At 39.3% G+C, this 17868-nt stretch overlaps 1 protein-coding gene across 2 annotated transcripts; it reads right to left on the reverse strand.

Annotated features, from left to right (window-relative positions):
- Positions 1–82: 82 nt before the first annotated feature.
- sltm (SAFB-like, transcription modulator) lies at positions 83–16857 on the reverse strand. Of its 2 annotated transcripts, none has more exons than XM_056234123.1 (20): positions 16687–16857; positions 15879–15966; positions 15744–15799; positions 9642–9669; positions 7983–8562; positions 7318–7361; positions 6981–7087; positions 6703–6852; positions 6432–6547; positions 6172–6332; positions 5969–6066; positions 5835–5891; positions 5578–5720; positions 5311–5491; positions 5100–5224; positions 4836–5009; positions 4371–4688; positions 775–910; positions 536–693; positions 83–396 (listed from the first exon to the last, which is right to left on the reverse strand). In XM_056234123.1, the coding sequence occupies exons 1-20, from the start codon at positions 16819–16821 to the stop codon at positions 300–302; spliced, it is 2952 nt and encodes a 983-aa protein (XP_056090098.1). In that variant the 5' UTR covers positions 16822–16857; the 3' UTR covers positions 83–299. The 2 variants fall into 2 exon arrangements, with proteins under 2 accessions (XP_056090098.1, XP_056090097.1); XM_056234122.1 differs by having other exon boundaries at positions 536–696; positions 16687–16856.
- Positions 16858–17868: the final 1011 nt, after the last annotated feature.

Genomic DNA, 17868 nt, shown 5'->3' on the forward strand with positions numbered 1-17868 from the left:
ATGAGAGAGTCTGGAACAGGAAGTTATGGTCATCTAAACAAACACGTTAAGAAATAAGCACCTACAGTATAGTATGTCAGGAAAACATGTATGTGCACAAAGGTTGTTTACAGATCACCAGAGTACAGTTCAGGAAAGAAAAACCTACATGTAAAGCCTTTTACAAAAAACTAAATCAATGTGGATCTTTACAATAATCTCGCGGCTATAAATTAAGCCAATTAAAAACATCAGAAGTTCAAAATAAAAAAAGGGAACAAAAAAAGTATTTATATTTATTTGCTGTGAAGAGTCGGATGCTAGAACCTTCCTTTAAAGGGCTTGAATCCTCCGCTGCCACCGGCCATGGGAACATTTGTGATCTGCACAATTCTGTTGATACCGGTGGAGGAATGACTGCAGAAAGAAACACAATCAGTATGCATGCAGTGTCAACATTCTTCTTCACCTGTTGTTAATTCAAAATAAGCTGGCTAGATCTGGTATAAATAGAAAAGACAACAGATTGAAATATGCACTCTAGATCAAAACAAACCTGGAGTGTGGTGCCATCATGCCAGGCCTATTGTCCCCCATTCGACGGTTATCTGTGAATCCTCCGCTTTGTGATCCTGCTGCCCCGTGCCAGTCTTTCCTGGGGCCCTGATCGCGTCCATGCCGCTCCACCACCACCTGCCTGCCACTGCCAAAGTGCTGCTGTAGTAAAATGGAGGTTATTTAGTCATCCTTTTGCTGGAGGCCTGCAAATCTAAGTGTCAGAGGCATGCACTTCACCTGCTCTCCCATAACCACAGGTCTGCCTCCGTCTCGACTGTTGAAGCTGGTTCTGCCACGGCTGGCTGTGGACACCCCTCTTATGGCAGGACCAGGACCTTCTCTGCCAGGACGTTCTGGACGCATTCGCACGGCTCTGTAATAGTAAGCAGCAATCACTGGTTACCAGCAGCTCAATGAACGCCAAGCCAGAAATATCAGTCTGTGATCGTGTTTATTCAGTGAGATATTTGATATCTTGTGAGTTCAAGACTGATTTGAGAGTTGTTGTTTTTAATGAAAGACATTGGGCCTCATTTATAGGACCATTAATATGATCCTAAATGTTCATACAACAGTTTCTGAAATGTTCCTATGAATTATGTACAAGTCATCCATATGCACAAAAGATTTTCCTTAATCGATGTTGGATTATTATAATTACTGGTATACGAGCGGAGTTTGAACGCATGTTCTTCAGTTGGCGTAAGCAATAGGACTTTTTCATGTTTCTGCCTTTAAGGCGAGACACGGCAGGCAAAAACATAGTTTTTTTTTTTTTTACTGGTCAATTTTGATATTTTGGGATATTTGTCTTCAATAACATGTCTTCTTTCACATTTGTGGTGAAAAAAAGTCATAAATACACATTTAGGTCTTTATTTTACTACACTTTGTCTGTTTGCGTCTGTAGATTTCTCATAAATTCATCAAAAGTTGGCGTTCTAAATCATCATGCTGCTCCGCGATCGCTGTCTGCACCGTTAGAAAGCTCTCTCTCTCCTGTACAATGCTGTCGGATCCAAATATGGTCATTTCCTTTTTATCAGCAACCAATCGTGAAAGTAAAAGGGGGGGTTTAACTCTAAATGCGCAATCTCATTGGCTGATGTTACATCTTTAAAGTCCCCGTGAACCGGAAGTTGCAAACGACTTTTCTCCAGTGTTGCGACGTATTTCCGAGAGAAACGGAATACTAATGAGGCAAAATGGTGGGCGTGGCTTTTTTCCCAACTAGCACCTGATTGGATCTAGAAAAGTAGGTGTTTTCATTCAGCCTGTCTACTGTCAGTTGGAGGGGCGTGATTACGGATGTTAAGAAGACGCCCAAACCGTGAAACCTACGTCATCAGGCAAGGTCCTCCAACGCAGAGGGGAGGGGAAATTTCAGATTTTGATTAAAGATTACGAAGCCAAAAAAAATTTTTGTGTGGATTGACTTGCATGGATGAATTGTTCACCACAAAACGATCAATTTAGGCAAACAAAGTAAGTATGGTCAATTTTGAATTCATGGGGACTTTAAAGCCTGTTTTCTCAAAATGACTTTTCTCTCATACTCCAAGTCCAAAATCTCCACTGCAGTAGCACCTATATACACCAAACTTTACAGTCTTGTACCTAGTTATATTATGAAGACATTTACAGAGGGATTTGTAAATATATTATTCCTAGCCTGATTTATATAACATTTTATTCCAAAAAACATGGTGAAAATCATTTAAGGCTATTGACAGTATATTCTGATTTACAGGATAACAAAAGTAGATATCCATAAATCCCTCTGTAATTTTTTCCCCCCCATCTAAGGCCATGTTTACACGGAAACGATCTGAAGAGAAAACGCAAAAGTGGCGTTTCGTTTTCACTTTTTATTCTGCGTTTAGACGAGCGTTATGGGGGGGAAATCTGCGTGCATATGGAGACGCAAAAGTGTTAGAAATGCGATGTAGTATGCACTCCAGGCGGCTAGGTGGCAATGTGAAGCACTGCCACACAACAACAACAAGTCCGTGCGCCTGCGTACAACCTTCCTTCTACTTCTCTCCCTAGTAGCGCGAAATTGAAGACTCTTGGACGTTTATCAGAGCTGCTAGGGCAACTTGAAGGTCCGACGTATGGAAATAATCCGACATGTTGGTTGTTATTTTCCTGTACTGGTTCATGCCTGTGACGTAAATGCGTACGCGACGAGAGCCGCCATGAGCAGATTTGCGTTTTTACCCGTTTAGACGGAAACGCGACGGTGGAGCGTTTTTAAGATTTCCACTTTGGAGGGTGGTTTCACTTTTTTGCTTTTTTAAGCCCCAAAAACGCCGTCGCCGTGTAAACGAAAGGCACATCCGATAAAATATTATTACGTTTTCACCCGGAATCGTTTTCGTGTAAACAGGGCCTAATATGTGAACACAATGAAAAAAGAATTTTGAACCTGGCTTTATCCAATACTCAGATTTCATATTTTTTTTATATATATATATATATATATATATATATATGCAAATTAGCGAGTATTTAATTAGATAATGCCTAATTTGCATATTTAAACATTAAATTACAGAAAACTTGTAATACATTTTTTTCTCATCTTAATGTAGGTAATCAACTGGGAAAGTTTCGTGGTGATATCTGCTAGTTAAAAAAAAAATTACCCTATTCACCTGTAGTGTCTCGCCTTAAATATCGATTTGTTCCTCACATTTGATGCCAGATATGGTAAATGGTAAACGGACTGCATTTATATAGCGCTTTCAACAGACCCATGGCCACCAAAGCGCTTTACATATTGCCTCACATTCACCCATTCACTCACTCATTCATACACCGACGGCGGAGTCAGCCATGCAAGGCACCATCCAGCTCGTCGGGAGTATCTGGGGTTAGGTGTCCTGCTCATGGACACCTCGACACTTGGTCAGGTGGAATTGGGGATGGAACCACCAACCTTCCGGTTTGTAGACAACCTGCATGACCCGCTGAGCCACTGCCGCCCCGAGATGAAATTTAGGATTAAATCCACTATTACGTGCTTCTATAAATGAGGCTGGTGGCTATATATTTGTTTTTTTTTTTCTTCATGCCAATCAAAGGAACAAAAATCTTTTTTTTTTTATGTAAGGGCAAAAATGCCCCATAGTGCATTTAAAATGTATTCTAGCAAAGGGATGATTCTTTCCTGACATTGTGTGCATCATTTACAGCTACTTCTGTATTTGATAACAATAATGTGTTTTTAAAAGTAACAGAAATAATTGTTCGTCTTATTGACAAAAAATATGTTGGAGGTAAATGGATGAGATATTGTGATTTCATGCGATTTATAATTTTCATTATAAATGGTCAAAATAATCGGTAACACTTTTACAAAAAGGTCTCATTTGTTAACATTAGTTCATTGTTAGTCCATGTTAATTATTACATGATCAATACATTTGTCAATCTTAGTTAAAAATAAATACTGTTGTTCATTGTTTGTTAACAGTGCATTACCTAAAGTTAACAAATACAACTTTTGGTGTTAAGAATGTATTAATAAATGTTGAAATTAAGATTAATAAATGGTGTAGAAGTATTGTTCATTCTTAGTTCATGTTAACTAATGAAACCTTACTGTAAAGTGTTACCAAATAATCAATAGTAATCAATTGTAAATATCTCCCCTTAATAAAAAAAAAATTAGTACTGTTTTGTCCACATTGATGGAACAAAGCAGAAGAACAGGTAATGTAACCATTTGTCGTGAAAATCATTCGATTACTGAATAGGTACTGAATAAGAACCAAATTTCAATTCCCAACCATAGAGCATAGGGAGCACAAACAGAAGCTCATCTGTACCTGACATCTCCTTGCTTCGTATTCATTCCCCCATCAGTCTTCCAGCCAGCGTGGCTGCCGTCTCTGGGGGTGCGAGAGTGAGCAATGGCAGGAGGTGGCGCTCTGCCTCCAGCTGGTCGATCAGGCATGGACACCTGCCTACGCTCATCACGGTCACGGATCTCTCGACGATCGCTGTCTCGCAGCTCTGTGCGAGGTGGAGGCTCTGCTCTTCGCACGGTTTCGAAGTCTTTTGGATAGCGGTCGAACCCTGAACTTTCTCTGCGCGGAGCAGGGCGATTTTTCTTTGAATCAGGTTCATTGTCAAAGCGGTTGCGTCTGCCAAGAAAAAAAAAAAATATTCAACGGTTGCCGTTCATTCGCAACTTGAGGCAATCCGGAAATTTGGTAGGTTTACTCATTGGAATGAAAGTGTCTGTGGAAAATCAGTCTCTTCTTCCTACTTTTGTTTTTGTGATTGCTTACCTATCAAAGTTGTTGGATTGCCCGGCTGATGTCTGTGGGTATCGGTTCCGGTCTCTGGGGTTGAAATCATTAAAACGATTCTGTTGTCGGCTATTGTAGTCTCCAGCTTGACCGATCCGGCCCTCTGGCTGCGTTTGCATCTTTTTACCACTATTCCAGTATGGGTCTTCCCTCCTGCACATACAGAGATGGAAAAACTTAACCATATTGAACCAGAGATCACTGGACCCCAAGAATTAATATCCAACAGTATTGTTTGCACACCTCTGGTCAACATCACGTCCCCTCTTTAAGTTGTTTCGTTTCTCCTGCTCGAAACGCAACTGCTCCTGCTGCCGTCTCAGTTCCTCACGTTCACGAGCCAAACGCTCTGCTTCCTTGCGTCGCTCCTGCACACACATACGTTTTTGGAACATCAACGTAAAGACAGAATCTCTGCTTTGAGTTTCCACGGGCAAGTATTTCGTGGTTGTACCTGCTCTATACGGATCCGCTCCCGTTCTAGTCTCTCTCTCTCCATGCGCTCGCGTTCGAGTTTCTGTCTTTCCACCTCCAGTCGTTGGCGCTCTCTCATTAGGTTCTCCCTTTCTTCACGCTCGCGCATAATGCGGATACGCTCCCTTTCCCGGCGCTCTCGCTCTGCTACCTCGCGCCGTCTGGATATCACACCAAAACAGCATTACAGACTGCAGCTCAAGCACTTTACTGTTTTGTGTGTGAACGTAAAAGAACGCACACCTACCTACGCAGTTCCATAGCCCTGCGAACGCGTTCCACCCTGACCATGCGCTCACGCATGCGCTGTTCCTTCATCTTCTCAAATGGCAGGATGTCTTTGTTTCCACCTTTGTTAAGCATGGGCCGTCCTTTCTTCATCATCTCCATCTGCAAGTATGAACAAAATACTCTCAAAAGAAAATACTAGAGTGTATTTAGTCTTAATAATTCAGATCGTGTTTACGTTGGTTATGTCGTCTCAGAATAAAGGAGTTGACCAACCTCCTCAGGTGGTATGAACCATCTGGGACGTCGGTTCATCATGTTGGGTGGACCAGGCTGCAAAGAAATACACAATCAGATAACTTCTACCTCTTTCATGATAATACAGTTCATACGGAGGATGTCTGCAGTACCTTCTCAAACCTTCCACCCCTTCTGAAAGGAGGTCGAGATTTATTGAAGTGTTGCTCTCCTTTAATATGGTCGAGAACCATATTACCTGGACTCTTTCCTGTGGATAGGAAGGGATGGATACAGATATTTAAAACACAACTAGAAAGTCTTTTTAAGTTCTTAAACTTTCTCAGTAAGTGAATATAACCAAACTATAACATACGTCCATGTTTCTTATCATCTTTCTTTGCTACGTCGGCTCCTGAATTGAAAGATGGTGCATCAGATTTGTTGCCTTTGGGGTCCTGTTTTTTTGCTTCTTTGCTGTCCTTCTCAGAGGGTTTGTCTGATTTCTTCTCCTCCTTCTTAGATGAAACTGGAGTCCTATTAAAACAAGGAAGGAAAGTATAACCAGTGTATAACCAATGAAACACTCCTCCCCTTAATAGAATGGAAAGAGATTCAAATTGCATAAACTCTTACTTGTTGGAGGTTTTTGCTCCAGTTAGAGTGCGCTTTTCTCCAGAAATTTTACTGGAACTTGTCTTCTCTTCTCCCTCTTTCTTTGAGAAGTCCTTTTTGAACGGGTCAGTTTTTACCTATGAGGATGATACCACGAGATCAGAGATTAAGTATGAAATACCCCTTGTTTTTTCACAAAAGCAAACACAATTGATGATGTTTGACTGCAGTAATGTAAATCCTTTGAAATCCCTTAAGTAAGTTGAGTATCCCACAGTGGTGAAGTTCTTACCCTATCCACACATATCTGTTGTCCATGGAGTTCTGTGCGGTCCAGGTGAGAGATGCACCTGGCCACTTCTGCACTGGATGACATGGTAACTAGTCCATAACATTTGGCTCCTGGGCTACGAGCATTGGTGACCACTTTGGCACTAAAAACCTATTTTGAAACAATGTTAAAAAAAAAAATTGTAAATTTAAAAAATTAGTTTTTTACAACCCCTCACAACATCACAAGCACGTTAATTTGAAGCTGGTGCTAATGTATAACATACAAAGAGCCGTTACCTTTCCATATTTGCCAAAGAGGTTCTTAAGATCAGCTGCTTTGGTATTGGACGACAGGCCGCTCACCCACAGATTGCGAGTAGAGCTGGTGCTGCTGCTGCCACTTCCTGAAGACAGAACAAGACATGCCGCTACTTTAATGACAACTTGAGCATCAGAGCAGCTTAACTTTCCCAATAATTAAACTTCAAATTGTATCAGGCAGATTTGTACTGATCCTCAAAAACAGAACAGGCTAATACTGATGTTTTATCATATAGGCCAGCTGTTGTATACATAATTTGAATATAAGGCTGAAATTCCAAAATGCAAAAATATTTAGGAAATAAAGTCATACCTTTATCATCTTTCGTAGTCTTTCCATCTCTGTCCTTTGAAGAGCTAAAATGTGAATATTATGACAGCAACAAGAAGAGAAAAATACTTAAATGAGTACCAAAGCATGAGAGACGACTGTGGGCACCGAGGTACATCTCCAAATGAACAACAAAGGTTATACAAATGTTTGGTGCATTACAGAAAAAGGAAAAGAACAAAAAAATCCCCATAGGCAAGTCTTGCACTCGGACAAAACTCCAATAAGGCTTCTTTCTCTTGCTTTTCCACAGGAGCAAGGTGGGTCAGGTTTTCTGCCAATTTATTCCCTTGACCAATGACATCCTCAGGAGGGTGTTCAACTTCAGAGAGAATCACTTCACTGGACTGACAAACCCCTCTGACATCACTGGAACTATTGCTCTTTTTTTTAACCCATAAGTAGGGACTGGAAAAGCAAGTGCTGGAAATGTGTGCGTAACAGACGTGTTTTCTGCTCCTCGTTTAATTCCAATTACCAAACTCGAAAAAATGGCAAACCAAACCAAAAGAGCAAACCAAAGGCAGGGATTAGGTACAATGAACAACTTGTTATGAAAAAATTCTTGCGGCTACCCACAATGCTGAGTTCTTATTGAGCTGGAACTTGGTAGTAGTATCTTAAAGAACTGACATAGAAAGACAAACCTCTTTGCTTGACCTGTCGCCCCAGTTGAAGAGGGGCCTTTCTTCCCAGAATCCTTTTCCTTGTCTCCCGTTTCTCCTTTCTTCGAGGCCTCTCTGTTGTCTTTCTTGGCGGCGTCAGACTTCAGCCCATCATCTCTCTTACCATCCTTGCGGCCATCTATCGCTTCAGTCAATGAATCTGTCTCCTGCCTCATCTCAGCAGTGGTCTCAGGCTCTTCGCAGCCCTTGTCTGCCTCAGAATCTGGAAGTTTCACATGTTTACCTGTTTCCAGGAGGTCGTCGCCATCCACATCCAGTGTGATGGCATCTTCGGCCTGGATGGTGACAGATATATTGTCATCCTCAACTTCTTTTACGGGTTCAGGAGCAGGTTCGCTCTCCATGGCCTCCATCGCTGGGACTTCAGGCTCAGCTTCTCTCTCGGCCTCAATCTCCACATCAGGATCGGGCTCAGGTTCCACATCTGCTTCAGCCTCAAGATCAGGCTCCACTCCTGCCTCAGCCTCAGGCTCTCCAAGGCCGTCTTCACAGGAGAAGGTTTTAGAATTGTCACGAGTAGCATCATCAGTATCAGTTACATCTGAGGGATTTAACAAGCATAAAACATGGCAAAAAACACATTGTTTAACATTCAAATCTCTGTGCTACGTGACCTAGAAAGTACAACAAAGAGCAAGTTTAGTGTTAGTGGTCATCGAGGGTGGGGAAACCACAGCTATACATAAAACACATTCCTTAGAGAACAACGAAGAGGTTGAACAATCTTCTCGCAACGTTGAATATAAGCGCCAATGACAATCTATCTTGGTCCACATTTTGAAGGTTCCACAACTGGGTGATGTTGACACTTCTCTGCTTTACAGACATGCATTCAGTCAGAGTGGAATTGCATATCTATACCATAACGCAAGTCCTCCTGCCAGATGTCACGAAGCTTCTTGTGGTCACATCGAGGGTCTTCTTTCAAACGTTTCCGCTGACTGTCCATCTCAGTTTACAGCTGATGAAGGCGAATCAAAAACAGGGTGGCAAATCTTCTCTGATCCGTTAGAGAAATCTGGCCTTGTTCACAGCATTCTGTCCAGTAACACGGCTAAAAATGGGTGTCCACTGAGCTATGTCCAGTCTTGAGTTCAAAGCACAAGCAGTGATGTTGATGTCCCCTTAAGCCATGTGGGCTATATTGCAGTCAGAAAGAAGTGTCAAGACTTTGGTGAACGAGGTTAACATATGTTCTGACCAGTCAAAGGCACTCAGCCTGTTGCCGTCTCCATTTCAGGAGGTAGTCCAGACTCAACAGAAAGAAAGAGGCATCCTGCTGAACCTTTGGTGGTGTTCTGAACAGAGGAAACTCTCTGAGTGGGTGAAAGGCTTCCTCTTGCTGATGAAATGTGGTGGCAGGGTAATGTGCTCTTGAACAAATTAGATGATGAGATTAGGAGTTTCACTGATGTTAACACAAATGGTGAAGCGTTATCTGTCCTTTGATGCAGCACATGGTCCAGATGGAACGTTTTAATGTCTGAATTGTTGCAAGACCCACGGCTAGAACGTTGAGATTGAAAAACAGCAAAAGAAAAAGGAAGCAAGAGAAGTCCAACCTTCTGAAACCTGAAAAACAAGAGTTACATCTCCACCCTAATGAGTGACCAGACATACCTTTTTCGGATTCCTCTTCCTCAGTCTCCTGAAAATAAAACAAAAACTGATATAAGAATTTTAGAAAGTTCTAAAGAATTTGGGGAAATTGTTCATTGATACTTACTAATCAATAACTAATAAGACAAACAAACAAAAAAGTATATCAGTATATTATGTATATCAGTTCATTAGATGGCCATCTGCCAAAACATTGAAAACTATTATATCACTAAAAACATAACATTCTAATTTTCCCATGGGCGTCGGAAACCAATGTATGTGGGTGGGACAAGACCCACTCACTTTTGCCCTCTCTAATTCACCAGTTACATCACTTGCCCACAGATGTGGGTAGTAACGAAGTACATTTACTTCGTTACATTTACCTGAGTATTTTTTAGTGATGCACCAATGTGAAAATCGTGGCCGATACCGATATTAATATTGCTGTTATGGCCGATATCTCTGTATAGAAAACACTTTTTTTTATTATTTATTTTCAGAAATGACTGATATTGGGCACCTTTACCTGTGTGCAAAATATGTCATCAGATTTTCAGAAGAAAAAATAAATATTTATATAAAAATAATTTTTTATAAAGGATACAAGTGTGTCCTGAAATCACTGTGAATAAGCAAACCCTGAGTATTCTCAATAAACATCTAACTCATTTGAGACCAAGTCCCTGTATTCTGTGAACATTGGCCATTTAAGGCCTACTACCGTACTTTAAAGTTTTGAACTGTTGTACAATATCTCGAAGAACACAGGTAAATCAAATATCATTTCAATCATGTTTATTGTCTTCAAAACTTCTTTATCTGCATGTTACAGCGATCTCTGAAAGCTTTGTTTGTGTCAGGGACTTCCTGGAATGTCACATGATTATGGCTCTTCTTAATGTGCTCCATATATGGACTATACTGTGCATAGGGCGCCCTCAGGCTGCTGGTATGGATTGAAAACACAGTACATCAGAGTATCCAGCGCTCAATGATTACATCGACTCATTTGGGCATAAATTCAATAAATATTATTCCTGTCTATAGAAATCTGATGTAAACCTATGAGAATCTATCAATATTTCTCCAAATCTGCACATTTTTGAGCTAAAAGCTCAAGGGACGTTGTTTTGTCAAGTATGGAAGCAAATAAGAGACATAACTATTTGAAATTTAACAGCCACTGAATACTTAAGTTTTGAAATATTTTATTTTGAAAAACCTTAATCTGAATTTATTTGCTCTGAATTCACCCCATTGAAATTATTTTACTTTGGAAACCATGTATCTGAATTTATTTGTTTATTTGTTTTGTTTAAAAACTTGAATTTCGATTTTAATATTTTTCAATGCTCACAAATTCAGATAAAAAAAAAATCAACTTACAGAATTTCAGATAAAATAGATTCAGGTTGATCAAATTCGACTGCTTAAATTCAGATCTCAAATTCAGATCTCAAATTCGACTGCTCAAATTCAGATCGAAAAATTCAAGTTAAATATTCACATGGTAACATCCGGGCTACCCATGATAGGAAAAACAGCTGAGCCTGTGTAGAGACAGAGCGTATTTAAGCCACGCCCAAAGCGGGGCGAAAAAATCCAACCGTCTCCATTGACTTTGCATTGCGAGAGGCTGCCTCCTTATAATAACATATAACCAAAGACAGAAAAATTTGAGCAGTCGAATTTGAGATCTGAATTTGAGCAGTCGAATTTGAGATCTGAATTTGAGCAGTTGAATTTGAGATCTGAATTTAAGCAGTCTAATTTGATCAACCTGAATCTATTTTATCTGAAATTCTGTAAGTTGATTTTTTTTTTTGTATCTGAATTTGTGAGCATTGAAAAATATTAAAATCGATATTCAGGTTTTTAATCAAAACAAATAAACAAATCAATTCAGATACATGGTTTCCAAAGTAAAATAATTTCAATGGGGTGAATTCAGAGGAAATAAATTCAGATAAATGTTTTTCAAAATAAAATATTTCAAAACTAAGTATTCAGTGGCTGTTAAATTTCAAATAGTTATGTCTCTTATTTGCTTCCATAGTCAAGCGCTGTCATGACGACAGCACAGGAGGTTTTTTTCTGAATGGGAGCGGCTGACGCTCATAATTCATATTAAAGGTATCGACTAATTTTTTTATTACATAACTCCTGACACAAATTAAGACATAACTGTCACTATAAGTTTCTCAGAATACAATAGTGGTCAAATACTGAAACTTGAGTCTTATATCTTTTTAATGACTTAACGGGGCATTCATTCATAGCGGGGCTCAGCGACCTCAAGCACCTCGCTGAAGCCTTCGTCTTCCGGTAAAAAACGGTAGCCTAAATACATTATTAAATACTGTAACTATATTCCATTAGTCATTTAATACATTGTCTACATTAATAATATCATACAATTCAATATGTATATCCCACATTTCATGGTGCAGTTAATATTACTAGGCTAACGTTACAGTAAATCCATGGTAAATGGATTTCAATTCAGATTCTGATTGTATCGTTGCACACAGTGTCTCTCCTGTTTGTCAGAGCTGTTTCATCTGCCTTTAAACTGGTTTAAATCACTAGCTGCGTTTACATGGACACTTATAATCGGATTGACGGCTCAATCGGACTAAAAAACCTTCATGTAAACACCTTAATCGATCCGATTGAGCTCGATCCGATTGAAATTTCGATCGGATTGAAAGGGGTGGTTTACTCCTTTTGTAATCCGATCGAGAGAACATGTAAACATTTGATCGGATTGAAAACCAAAACTAAAAGGACTGCGCATGTGCAATGACGTTGAAATAGCGTAATGACGTATGACGCACGGAACGAGCTGTTCTTCCTGTTGAATAAAGTGAATATAAATGAGTGTTCCGTTATTAAAAAATTCTCATTTCACTCACCAGTACAACGTCGCACCAGTGCTTGTTTCAGACTCTCATCCATGGACGATTTGGGCGCGGGGTTTTACAGCGTGATCAATATAAGCAGCACGGCAAAACGGTTCATGCTCATCGTCTCCAAATCATGACCAGAGACGGATAAATATTAAGTCTGCTGTTTAAAAAAAATAAAGAACCAATAGAGGAGAATAGTTATGCGCGAACAGCGGCATATTCAGTTTCGTTCCGCTTTTGGCGCATAAACATTATCGAACATTTATCGAACTCTTGATATCGTTTTATCGAGAAAAATAATATCGCGATAATTATCGTTATATCGCCCAGCTCTACACTCAGGTAATACATTTTACAACCAAACAGATAATTACACCACGATAGCACTACAATGTATGACTTTATCCGTTTTTTGGACATATACATTAATAAGCTACATTAAAAAAGCTACCATTGACGACAGTTTATGAAATGAACACCCACCATCCCGCGGTAATGTGTGTATTGCGCAGTGGGGTGCGAACTCGACTTGAAAAATGCCTTTGCCATGCTTGCAGAAATATACATCCGATTACATTTTGGAGAACAGACAGAAGATGATCTGTTGATGAGCATTTGATCGTTGTTTGTGTTCAGATGTTCAGTAGCGGTCATGAGCGCGAGCACATGTGAAGAGTTTTAACTCTTTCTTCTCTTTGTCAATGGTTCCCTTTACATGCCCTTGAATGCAAAACTCTGCAAAGTCACTTTATTTCGACATTCTCTAATAATCCAAATGTAGTTGTATAAGTTACTATTATACAAACCAAAGGACAGGCAATGTTTTTTTCGGGCTACAGATGGCAGGAATAATGCTTGTCTCTTCTGTTTTTGTTGCAAAGATAGCCTAATTATGATAATAAAAATATCTAAATATCATGTTATATACATATAACCCGAAATAACTAGTAACTAACTACTTGAGTAGTTTTTTCATTGGATACTTATTACTGAATCATGGAACATCACTTGGAAGAGATCGCTAATCTCACTGTTGCTGTTAAATGAGTGGTGTTTAGTCACCGTGTGTAGTATCCAAAGCAGTACATCGGCTTTCGACGTGTCAGTCGATCCAAAAGTACCCTGAAGGTCGTTCGACGGAGCTGCGATGATATTGCGCTGGAGATCGGAGGGACCAGGCATTGAGAAAGGCCGACGGTAGGGACGGCAGGGGTGAGGCACAAAACTGGCTAATTGGCCGAGTCCGCTGAAGGCATTTTGCGTCTAGCTTGCGTTTCTCCGCTCTGGCGTGTGACTCCAACGCCTTCACACCCAGAGTGCCTAGTTTAATTTTTTTTTTGCAAAGTCTACAGCGAGCCTCGTACCTGGAGATGGGTACCGCTTGTAACCAACAGCGGAAAATCGCTGTGATCTAGCCATGTCTCGTTGAAAGTACACTTACCCATTTTCCACACGTAGCCGAACTTTAAAAAACTCAGAGGAGACGCAGACGTATTTTGCGGGCAGGTATTGCATTTATCATGGGATTTGTAGTTTTATCACCGCATACGTACCAACACCAATAATCCCCCAGAAAGTAGGGCTGTCGCGATAACCGCAATATTGCAATACCGCGCTACTGACAGGCCAACCGCAGAGGAATGCAAGTAACCGCAGCAACCGCGTTTTCTTTTTTCATAAGGCCACCCTTCGTAGTTCGTACCATGTGTATTGAATGTTAAATAAGTTAATAATGATAACAAGACTGTTTATCATGGTGATTTGTACAGAGGCTTCGTGGATTTGGACTTAAGCCTAAACAGACAGTGAATGAGATCGCCTGAGCGCGTGCGATTACCTGCGTCTGTCTTTGAAGTCAAGTCCTGTATATTCGTGAAAAGGTTGCCGTTTCCAAGGATAGCGAAATATTTGTCGTATCATCCTTTTAACGTGTAAGGCTATTTACCATGAATGGCGTCAGCGCTGGTCAGCATTACACAGCGCGAGGAAGCAGTGGGGGGAAAGCAGCGAGTCACGCATTGGTCTCTATTAAGTGAAGCATTGCTTCAGCTTTGCCCAAAAGTGAAGCATTGCTGGCCACCTGAGCCTTGAAAAGTGGAACTCAAATTTTAAAAAATAATAATTAACGCCTTGTTTCATTACATCTATCATTTAAGGAATTAGCTTTTTTGAACATTTTCGTTGAATGAACGGTGTAATGACTCACTCAAAGACAGTCCGTTGGCATAACAATGTAACTGCGCGCTGAGTGACAGTCTTTCAATGCGCAGAGACGCTGTTTAGTTTCGGTTACATTGGTTACATTGTTTTTGTGTATGCTGACCACGTCATAACACGTATTTATAGCAACAAATAAATATAAATAAATAAATGGCGGTAATACCGCATATCGCGCTACTGAGCCACTCAAAATTACCGCAAGGGAAATTACTTCACCGCGACAGCCCTACCAGAAAGAACTACAACACACCAAAATAACTTTCTGCGGCCAGTGTTTTTGGAAATGAACGAGGGTAAAACCTTTTTTAGACCAGACTAAATGAAATTTAAGACCTCAGATAAAAATCTGGCAGTTTTTAAGACCTTAAATTTAAAGGTCTGAATTGTAGACTTTTTAAGACCCCGCAGGAACCCTGTGCTCAATGCAATCCTGTTAAATCTGCATATTTGTGATATTTACCCTGAGGGCTTTTTTTTTTTACCTTTCTAAAAGGCATTTTTCCAAATCTTATCAAATGTATGCTTCATCTTTCATTTCATATTCTTAAATTTTATCAATAATTTAAATTAGAATATTAAGACACTATCGGGCTATTACCAATCAGATTAAATCACTTACACTGAAAAGTTACAACTGCATTAAATAATGTTATGATATATTATTATTTTCTATTTTTTTATGTTTAAAATATTTTTGGAATATACAAATATTATGTTGGGTAAAAAATTATTTGACTTTTAAACATGAAACTTAGCTGCCAGTATCTGGCGGCAAGTGACGTCTTAATGAGTGAGTTGAGTCATTCATTCAAACGGCCGATTCATTAAAGAATGAGGCAGTTATTTATGAATTGGTCACAATCTTTGACTCAAATGATTTGTTCAAAACGCTAAATCATTAATCTTAGATTATAAATGCTTTTATAAAAATGTACCCAAAATTCATACCAATATATTAATAATTTATTAGTTTCAACACTTTTCGTACCTTAGACAAGGATTCCTCTTCCATGGTGGTATCAGCATCCAGGTCTGTCTTCTTTCCTGAGGATGTGCAATAAAGCCATTTGATCAACTTATTAAAGTTAGTTAAAGAAGTTGAGTTCAGATAGTGAAGATTTACCTTTAGATTTGCCATGTTTTCTCGTGGGTGTGTCAGCTGACATGGTGAGCTCAATGCTGTCTGGATCACCACCTTCATCCTCTATCGCCTGCACACAAAAATACCAGACCATTCAATTTCAAACATTGAGAATGGGAATTTCTAGTCAACGACCATTCTAATCACACTGTAATTGTGTTGCAGAATGATGTGAAAATGCGAATTATGAAGGTCCGGGTCTTAAACACACGGCATGCAGAAGGTTTGAGCAGCAAAATACATAATTTTTGGTTAAATAAAATTGGACTAAGTTACACTGCACATAACTAATAGTTCTACACGATGAACTATAATAAAACAACGACCAGGTGCTATGCTGTTTTGCATCTCACAAACCTTACTAATTTATATCTACAGTAACACATATTTATGTATATTGTTACACACAACATTACATTTGACACTTCAACTGTAAATAAATTCACACAAAGACTGTAAATAGAGATGGTGAATTTGTTTAAAGTTGAAGCAACTGATCTGAGCGCGTGCAGCAGCATTCGCTAATATAATTTAGCCTCCTTAATACATCCTTAATTTACAGATTCATTGCTAAAAATGCTAATAAATATTTCACACAAATTCAAGTTTTCACCCAAACGAAATACGGGCATTACATTTGTGTTGTTAGTAAAGACATTAAAAAACGCTGGGAATACAAACATGTTTGGAATAAAAATTGCTAGCGTTATGCTAACTCACTAGCCATCAAGCTAGATCGCGAGCGTTTGCCAACACGTCACCGTAATTTACACATTTAAATTAAAATTACCTGCTTCAGTCTTGCGATGAGTGTATTTTTTACCCCAGTAATATCCAGATTTCGTCTTTTGAGTTCAGATTTCAGGTCTACAACGCGTAAATCTGTAATCTTCTTAGTCTCCGCTGAAATGGCCACCGACGCCATTTTACCAGTGTAACTGGATCTGTGTGTGTGTGCGCGAGCGCGACAGCGACACACTCAACGAGCACCACAGGACATCCAACCATATACCCCTTGTTGACGATTTCCTATCCATGTCATCATGATAATAAAAATGACACATTTCTCTAAGATTTTATTAACGTTACATATTTTACGGGCGGTAAGGTTTTAGTTATGTTTACAACAGTGTCACTGAAAATTGCAGTGTCTCGCAAAAGGCATGAAAACAACTAACGTTAATATTTAGCAAAAACTGAACAGAGATTATCGAAATGATTTGAGTGATTTAGAGCACAGAAGAACTCGGTCAGATAATGGCATATTTAAGGGATGTTTATGTAAAAAAAAAATGAAGGCCCGGTTTCACAGACAGGGTTTAGATTAAGCCAGGATTTGGACCTTAGTTCAACTAGGGCATTTAAGTAGCTTTTATAATGGTCAATCCTGGGATTCGGTAATATTTCAGTCCCCCAGACTTTTTAAAGTGGTGGTTCACCAAAATGAAATATTAAAAGCTTTTCACAGTAGGCCTACTTTGGTAGGCCTATGTCCATTATAATGAATAAAAAATTATTGCATTTAAATAATTTTTGTTTTCATAAAATAATGTCTTATTTCTATTGTACACTAAGCATTTTGTCATGTCCCTGAGGTAGCCTACTTCACTGAATTTGTAGGCCTACTTAGAAAATACTTAACAAAATGTGCACAGTGTCAAAACATGTTTTGCAATGTTGTAAGTAGGCCTATTTAAATTTTATTTGTGTTACTTTCTTGTGAAAAATATTTTCTAAAAAATGCTAAAAACAGACTATAAAGTGATGTCCCTCTGAACTCAATCTGAACTCAACCCCATCACGTCAACTATTCTCCGCCTTTAAAAATTTAGACTCCACCCGGCCATATGTGACATAATTTACCAGAAATGACATCATTCAGGTCTTTTTAACAGTGTTGCATAAAATGGTAAACAGTATCATACTTTTTAGTAATATTTTTAGGCCTATTATAGTCAAGGGTGTGTACTGT

Source organism: Rhinichthys klamathensis, unplaced genomic scaffold, assembly GCF_029890125.1.
Source record: "Rhinichthys klamathensis goyatoka isolate OS25496 unplaced genomic scaffold, OSU_Roscu_1.1 h1tg000388l_1, whole genome shotgun sequence".
Classification (NCBI taxonomy): domain Eukaryota; kingdom Metazoa; phylum Chordata; class Actinopteri; order Cypriniformes; family Leuciscidae; genus Rhinichthys; species Rhinichthys klamathensis.